Consider the following 8,741-nt stretch of genomic DNA (forward strand, 5'->3'; position numbering starts at 1 on the left):
GTGAGACGTGTGTGTACCCCAGAGCATGGTTTGGGGGGGCATCTTATGAACCACAGAGCAATCTTAGCTGTCAAGTCTCAGGAGTTTTGTCAGAGAACTTGGGTCAGGCCTGAGTATTAAAGGGAAGGTTCAGATTCAGGCTTAAACAGAGGGGCTGCTAACCCCACTGAGCCCCGCCGTTAACCCTCACTCTGGTCGGTCCACACACCAAGGCAGGACTGTCCAGAGCTGCTGTCCTCTGCTGCTCTTCATCCAACCCTCTGGTGTTAGTAGTGGAGTCTGGGGGTACTGCCTCCCCACAAGACTGGGGGTGAGGTAGGGCAGAGAGTACAGCAGGGAGGGCAGTGGCTTTGCATGTGACCACTGGGTTTGATCCCAGGCACCACATATGGTCCCCAGAGCCAGCCAGGAGTAATCCCTAATTGTGGAGCCAGAAGTCAACCCCAAGCAACAGCAGGTACCACTCCCACCCCCTACCCCCCCCAAAAAAAAAACCTTGGGGAGAGGCAAAGAAATTTCCCTAAATTGGAAATGGATTCAGATGCTCTCTGCTTAAAACCCACAACAAATGTTCAGGGCACTTGACCCTTGGATATGTCCGTTGTAAGACTGAACTTTCTTCTGTAAACTAGACTGGAGTGTTCGCCATGGGTAAGTTGCTTGCCTTGCACACCACCAATCCTGGTTTGATTCCTGGCACTGTCTGTGGTTCCTCAGGTACCACCAAGAGTGACTTCTGAATTCACTCAGGAGAGGAGCCCTGAGGGGCTAGAAAAATAGTACAGGGGGTGGGGTGCTTGTCTTGCTACTTGGCCAACCCAGGTTCCGTCTCCAGCACCCCATATGATCCCCTGAGAACTGCTGGAAGTAGGACCCGAGCATTGCTGGGTGTGGCCTACCCCCTAGAAAAGGAGCCATAAGCACGCTGGCATGGCCCAGCCCCTACTCCTTAAACAACCCATTTATGCTATGAACTGAGTTTATCCAACTCTTCTTTGGAAATCCCACTGAGTCAGCCAAAACTGAAGAGGCCGGCTGGGGGTGGGAGCTGATGGAATATCATGGGGTACCTGAAACTTCTGTGTGGGGGCTGAGGATCTAGAGAGGCAGCTTAGTTTGCCAAGAGTTTAGTCTGGGGGTGGGCTGGGTGTTATGAAACACAGGACATAGACTCTTGTTCTATTTTTACACCAGCCCTTTGTACACTGCATGCTAAATTCTCAACTGTACACGTGAAAATCTGCTCCATTATTTGGAGCTGCAAATACCAAGGACAAGAACATTGTTCAAGCAAACATTCAGTGTATTTTTGGAAGCTGGGCACACTGCAAGGCTTGTGTATGTGTGTTTCAAGCCAGCTGACCCCCAAAGTGAGAAACTTCTGCTTCTGGGCTTGTTTTCTGATGCTGATTGTCACTAAGTACAACTGGCTGGGAATTTTAAATGGGCTTATTCATACCACAAGCATTAGTTATAACAGTCGTGCTATTGAGCACAGAACAATGCTCACATTGTGCCTTTTTATAAGAAACATATGGGTTCCTGTTAGGACCCCGTGGGTTCTAACATTATGCTTTGCTTCTCTTCTTTGAACACCGTGGGTGGGGGGCCGCCAGCATCCTGGAGAAGCTCGTGCTCAGACACGGTTTGCGTGAAGTCCACTTATGTCTGCCTTTTGTGACACTCGTAGGAACACAGCAACTTGTTTTGCCCCAGGAAGTGTGTGTTTCCCAGAAAGCCCTGCCGGCGGGGCTTCAGCATGGCTATTGCCCCATTACTCTGAACTTCCCCTTAGTTCTGGGTATTTCCGTGGGAAATAGGAGTCTTCTGTGCTTTTCCTTACCAGGTGGAAAAGCCTGTAAAGGTAGAACCTCTGCCTGCCCTATCACCTGGCCGCTGTGATCTTCCAAGTCCGGGTTCATCTCCGCAGCATTCAGGGGGCGTGAATGAGGTGTTGGGGGTCGATACCACCAACTGCCTCCAGGGGGAGCAGCTGCCACTCTTCAGGACGCTGCCAGAAGGGGGCGCTGTTCTCCTTGTGCTGAACTGAACGTCTCTGCTTCCACTGACCACCGCAGCCTTTGCCACTCGCGGGCCGTCGGGGCTAGCCCCAGGGACTTCCCTTTGCGCGGCTGGGCAGGGGCCCCCCTGGACCGGAGGGTCCGGGCGGTGAGCCTTTGGATTGGGTCGGAAAGAAAGCCTATCCGGTCGGCCGTGGAAAGGCAGGCAGTTAGTTTCCTCTTTGTCCGCGGCAGGAAAGTCGTTGACAGTGAGAAACATCTGGACGAAGGATGCCGGAGGTGTGCACCTCGAGCACTAGCATCAAACGGCGTGGTTAGGGGCGGTAGCTCAGCAGAGACGGAGCTTGGGTTGCATGCCGCCGACTGGGGTTCGATCCTCAGTATCTTATATGGTCCTCCGAGCATTGCCGGCAGTGATTCCTGAGTGCAGAGCCAGGAGTAACCCCTGAGCATCGCCGCGTGTGGCTACAAAATAAAAAAGTCTTGGCTCCCTCCGGGTGGAAAGAGTTTTCCAGGGATCTCCGTGGCGCTTCTTTCCCTCACCTCCTGCAGCGAAGTCTCCTGCAGCGGACTTCGTTCGGGCCGTTGCTGGGCAACAAGCAGCCGTGCGGCCTCCCCAGCTGGCCTCCTAGCGCCCCGTGGCTCCCTTGCTGAGGATTGGATTCATGTGCGGTTCACCTTCAGACCCAAGTGGGAAGGGAGCGGAGAAGAGGTATCTGTCCCCAACCAGCCTGCTTGGGACATCGCGTCCTGCCCTGCGCGCTGGAACCCCGGGGCGCCTCCCAGTGCTGCTGGTTCACGTGTAATTCAGGCGCCCGGGAGGAAATGTAGGTCAGAAGTGGTTGGCATCAGCTTAAACTGGGCAAAAGGGGAGCCGGGCAAGGGAGCGGTTAAGCGGGGGAGGGGCGGACCGTCACCAGCTTCCCAGTAGGAAGGCCTCATTTATTACTTCCTTGTGTAACTTTCTGCCCGCTAGATCTGGATCCACCCCACCCTTGTGGCCACCTCTCCTTCGGCCTCCCTGGTGTTGGCAGTTATGGAAAGGTGAGGTCTGGCTTGAGGTCCAAGATCAAAAGCTATCTGCTGAGCAAGAGTATTATGAAACCATGTAGCACTATCAGACGGTTCATGGATTTGCTCCAGAGGGCACCAGTAACGTCTCCATTGTGAGTCTTGCTGTTATTGTTTTTAGCATATAGAATATGCCACAGGTAGTTTGCCAGGCTCTGCCCTGCAGGTGGGATACTCTCAGTAGCTTGCCCGTCTCTCCGAGAGAGATGGAGGAATCAAACCCGGGTTGGCCGCATGCAAGGCCAACGCCCTACCTGCTGTGCTATCATTCCAGTCCTTATTGAAACCATTCTAATTTTTATTGTTTTGTTTTGGGGCCACGTCTGGCAATGCTCAGGGCTTACTTCTGGCTCTGTGCTCAGGGATCACAATTGGCGGGGTTTGGGGGACCATATCAGGCGTTGGGTATCCAACGTGGATCAGCCATGTGCAAGGCAAACGCTTGATCCTCTGTACTGTCGCTCCAGTCCATGAAACCAGTTTTAAAGGTCCAGTCATTTCTAACAGAAAAAAAAGGATAAATAAGGAGAATGCTTCCTAGGTGGACTCAGCTTTTTCTGGTTTGATTTTGGGCCACACCCTCCAACTTTCCATATGCACTTCAAACTATTTTCCTACTTCAGAGTTTTGGAAGTCAAGACTTTTTCTTTTTTCTTTTGCCACGCCTGCTTGTGCTCCTTATTCCTGACTCTGCAGTCAGGGATCACTCCTGGCAGTGCTCAGCGGACCCTATGGGGTGCCAGGGATCAAACCCAGGTTTGACCATGTGTAAGGCAAGCACCCTACCCTACCTCTCTAGCCCCAGTCAAGTCTTTTACCATGGAGTTTCCAATATTTCATTCTCTTCTGGACCTACAGTTACTCATATTGCTATGATTAATTTTTATTGCTATGATTAATTTTTCCCTCCCACAATTTTTCTGCAGAGGCAGATTTAATTTGCATCTTAAAACAATGTATGCTGCTTTGCTAAATGTTCCAGGCAGGAAAGGTAGAAAGGGTCATGTGAGGGCCTACATATACATACAGTTTCTGGCTACCATGTCGGAGTTGTGGTTGATTCTCTATTTTGCAGAGCGATCCAAATTATTCCAATAGTATAATATTTGAAAGATGCAAAAGGATGGGTGGGAGAAGTAAGTAGCTCAGTAGGCTGAAGCACACTGTCTGCATACAGGAGGCCCAGATTTGATGCCTGGCCCTAGGGATAGACTTTGAGCACTGCCAGATGGGACCCAGAAGCAACACAAACAAAAAGGTGAAAGGATGAAGAAATAAGGAAGTAGTGGGGTGGGGGGAGGAGGAAGATTATATAGCAAGAGCTGTAGAATGCTTTCTTTGTTTTGGCAGTACACTGGGAGGGGTACCTTCTCCCTGGGGTTGTTTCTGATGGTATTCGGAGATCATGCAGTGCCAGGGATTATACTGGGGCTCCAACATGTAAAGCTTGAACTTCAATCCTTTGAGCTATAGAAAAAAACTGGGCGGGGGGGGGGGGGGTGGGGTGGGGAGAGGGTACACACCCAGTGCTTAGAGCATACTCCTGGCTCTGTGCTTAGGAATAACTCCTCGCAGTGTTCAGAGGACAATGTGTGGTACTGGTTTTCGAACCCAGGTCAGCTGCTTGTAAGAAGCACGTCCCTCCCTGACAGCTGTACTGTTTCTCCAGCCCTGAGCTATAGAATGATTAAGGGAATTAGATCATCACACAAGCAAGAATAAAATGGGAGGCTTTATTTCCTTGCTTATATCAAAACATTCCATGAAAGACAGGCTTAAGTATTTCAGAGACCTCAGTGATATATATCTAATGACATGCAAGACACAATTTGCAAAAGCAGAACATTGTCAATTTGAGATTTCAAAAAAGTTGAACAAATAGATTCCACATTTTTAAAAGAGAGAACGAACCATAAAAATTAGGCTGTGTTGAATCTGGGAAATCTTGGCACAATCTTACAAACCTTCTTGATTACAGAGAGGAACATGGTCCAGAAGGGTGAAGCTACCTCTGCAAGGTCACTGAGCAGATTCTGCATTTGCTAACAAAGAATAATCTGTTTTCAGCTGATTTTCAGGTTGGCCACTGGCAACTGCAGGCACCCTACCTGCTGTCCAAACCCTGAATATTCACCTACTTTCTAAAAGGTCCTGCCAGATTTGAAAAACCACAGGTTCAGAAATACAGCACAAAAGTGCAATTCACAGTTAAATCAGACTTGAAAAATTATTCACAACATCAAAATAGCTGCCCTCAGGTGGCAAAGAAATGTTATATTTCCCCATCAAGGCAATCACAGACTAAAAGTATTTTCCAAGTCTTTTTCCTGTCTTTGTTATGTCACATTTACTCCCAAGATGCACTTGTTTCTCAGTATTTCGCATTCACAGTATAATGAAATGAAGTACATTCACAATGGTCATAATGCTCATCTGTGTTCAAGACTCAGGAACCTTCACTGCCTAAAAGGAGGTAGATAAACGTTTAAAGATTTTGTTGGTCAAGAATAACCTTTGTTTGGATCATTATTTTAAAGAGAATTCCAAAATAGCAAAATACTGCAAACGCCGGAGCACTTTGCCTAAACATGGAAAAATACCATTTCAAAAGGTTATTATTATGAAACTTATTCTACCTCACTTCAATTTATAAACAGGATAAAAGTACCAAGTTACAAAACCACGTCTCTCTTTAGAGCTGAAAAGGGCCAACATCTCAGGCTCTACATCTACATCCGGCTGGGGAGTGGATCGGCTCAGAGGCATGACGTGAGGGCCCAGACCAGCTGCTGCCCCTTCCACCTTTAACCCTAAATTTCAAGCCCCCCACCCATCCCCCAAAGTCCAGGCGTGCCTCCAGCAGCTCTTCCCCAGAGGCACTCACTGGGATGTTGCATTCCTTGTCTGGAGACAGCTCGAGCTCCCAGCAGAAGGCCTTGGCCCAACCCAGGGGCCCACACGTGGCGGTGCGCAAGGCTGGAAACTGCTGGAGGCCCAGATTCGGGCGATTCACTTGCACAACCTTAGACTTAGGGAGCAGGCGGGAGGCTCAGGGCCCGTCAGGTTGTGGGTGGCAGAGTGGGCACCAGACCGGCGAAAGGCCCGGCAGTGGTTCGGCGGGGGATTTCGCCAAAGGCCGGCAGGACCCCGCGGGTCTTGGTCTTTTTACGAGGCGCCAGCGGGGAGGCACCCAGTAACTTGCTGAAGGAACTGGACTTCTTCAAGCCGCGGGTCAGTTCCTGGAGCATGGGGTCCTCGGTGAGGACGCCCAGGAACGCGCTGGTGGTGGAACTGAGGATGGTGGCGGCCACCTGGACCGGGCGCCGGGCCGCAAAGCCGCCGCTGGCCCCGCCGGTGGCCTCGGCCTCGGGGCTGCGCAGGTCGGGGTCGCCGAGCAGGAGGCGCAGCGCGTACGAGGCGCCGGGCGGCAGGTACTGGTAGGCGCGGCGGCCGCTGTGGTCGCGCACGCGCACCTGCGCGCCCAGGTCCTTCACCAGCAGCACGGCCGCCTCCTCGTGGCCGTGCTGCGCCGCCAGGTGCAGGGGCGTGTAGCCGCCGTGGGAGCGCGCGTTCACGTCCACGCGCGCGCCGCCGCGCCGCGCCACCTCCACCAGCTGCAGCGCCATCTCGCGGTCGCCGCTCTTGGCGGCCCAGTGCAGGGCGGTGAAGCCGGAGATGAAGTCGCGCTTGGTCGCCAGGCCGCTGTCGCGCAGGAGCAGCCCGTGCAGCTGGTGGGACCAGTGGCCGCCGGCCACGCGCACCAGCCACTCGTGCTCGGCCGGCTCCAGGGGCACGGCGGCCGGCGGCGGCGCGGCGGGCGCGTCGTCCGCGTCGGGACTCAGCAGCCGCGGGCCGGCGCGCGACGGGCGCCTCAAATACGGGGAGCGGCTGGGGCCCAGCCCCAGCCCCAGCCCCGGCTCCTCCACCGACAGCCGCCGGAGCAGCAGCGGGGAGGCGCGCGGGCTCGGCTCCTCCGACATCTGCCGGCGCAGGCCCTGCTCCTCGGCCCGGATGCGCTGCGCCGCGGGGCCGGGCACACAGCGCACGGGCAGCATGCAGGGCTTCTGCGGCGGCGGCGCGCGGGCGGGCGCGGGAGGCGGCTTCGTGGGGATCCTCGCTCCGAGTTCTGGGGCCTGCGGGTTCACGTCGGACGAGGTATTCGCCGACGGCGCCCGCCAGGGCTGGGCTAGGTGCGAGGGTCCCCCAGACTGCCGCGCCGTCCCCGACAGCTCTGCGGTCGGCTGGTCACGCTGGGAGGCAGCGGGCCAGGGGGTGCCCATTGGCTCTGTTGGCGAGGCGAGACCCCCAGACCCAGACCGCGGCGGCGAGGCCAAGGCTGGCGCCTCCGGGGCAGCGTTGGCTCCAGGGGGGTCGGAGGTGACCTTCGACGGCGGGATGGGTTCCTCCGGGCAGTCGGGGTCGCCGGGGGGCTGGGGCCGGGGCTCCGCGCCATCCCGGGGCCACAGCTTCTTCCTCAGCACCACGAACTTGACGCCGTCGAGCTCCTGCACCACCGCCACGTCGTTGACGAACTGCTTGAAGCGGTCCTTGCGGGCGGCGCGGCCGCGCGGGTCCCCGGCCTCCAGCAGCGGCTTGAAGCGGCTCTTGAGCTCGGAGCAGCGCACCTGGCCCCCGTGCTCCAGCAGGAAGCCCAGCACCGCCGCCTGGCTCACCCCGGCGGCCGCAGCCGCGGCGGCGGCGGCCAGCGCCATGGCTCGGCCGCGGGGACAGGTGGCACGCCCGCCTCCCGCCCGGGCTCACCTGATCGCTCGCACCCGGCAGCAGCGGGCGTGGCCCGCAGGCTGGACCTCGATCACCCTGCGCCGCCCCAGCGTCTGGGCGAGAAAGGCGCCGGGGGCCGCGGAGCGCGGCCACCGCCGGGCCTCCAGGCTCCGGGGTAGGTTTCTGCCGTTCTCCTCTATCCAATGGGCGCCGGGCTCCATCCCCCGCACGCGGTGCTCGCCTTACAGGTGACAGATGCCACCAGCGCCGCGGAGGGGGTGGGGGAGCGGAAATTCTCCCTGGCGCTCCCCCCACACCCAGCCCGGGAATTAAAGGCGCTGCGCCACGCTCCAGCTCCGCTGCCGGTTGCTAGGTGGGTGTGTTCCCCAGGGATGCCGCGGTCGCGGTCGGCTGCAGCAGCGGATTTTTTATTCCTGTAAGAAATATTGAACCACCACGAAATACCGGGCGATTATTTTTAAAGCAGTCATTTATTTAAAGGCCATCCTCACACACCTCTCCAAATGCGGGCTGCGTTTCCTGTAAGGGTAAGAGGACTGCAAGCGATTTGCTGCAAAGACAATTCGGTGTGCATGGCAATGTATTAATTAGAGGCTTAAAAGAGACGTTTTAAGGAGCAAATTTTTCATGATAAAATAATGCATTTTTAAAAAAAAACATGGGGAAATGGAGAATGTGGATCATCTAAGAAAACAAGTGGGGGGAATCACCTGAAATTAGCATTAACATTTCAAAATATTTTTCTCTTTCCTCCCAGCCCATGTACATGTATATGCTTGAAAAGGAAGCAGGATGGGAACCACGCAACGCTTAAGGTTTAGTTGCTGGAGAGAGAGCTCAAAGCGTTGGGTCCAGGTTAGAGTTTAATCCCCAGCACTTCATGGTCTCCAGAGAACCTGGGGGAGA

General features: G+C 55.1%; 1 protein-coding gene across 1 annotated transcript; it reads right to left on the minus strand.

Annotated features, from left to right (window-relative positions):
- Nucleotides 1–4,806: 4,806 nt before the first annotated feature.
- SOWAHA (sosondowah ankyrin repeat domain family member A) lies at nt 4,807–7,939 on the minus strand. Its single transcript, XM_055141691.1, has one exon. It carries the CDS (start codon nt 7,802–7,804, stop codon nt 6,152–6,154), a length of 1,653 nt encoding a protein of 550 aa, XP_054997666.1. The 5' UTR covers nt 7,805–7,939; the 3' UTR covers nt 4,807–6,151.
- Nucleotides 7,940–8,741: the final 802 nt, after the last annotated feature.

The sequence above is a fragment of the Sorex araneus genome, chromosome 6, assembly GCF_027595985.1.
Source record: "Sorex araneus isolate mSorAra2 chromosome 6, mSorAra2.pri, whole genome shotgun sequence".
In the NCBI taxonomy this organism is placed as follows: Eukaryota; Metazoa; Chordata; class Mammalia; order Eulipotyphla; family Soricidae; genus Sorex; species Sorex araneus.

Bases quoted from the DNA above. Each gene is read 5' to 3' on its own strand.
- SOWAHA (XM_055141691.1), bottom strand. From the start codon at position 7,804: ATGGCGCTGGCCGCCGCCGCCGCGGCTGCGGCCGCCGGGGTGAGCCAG.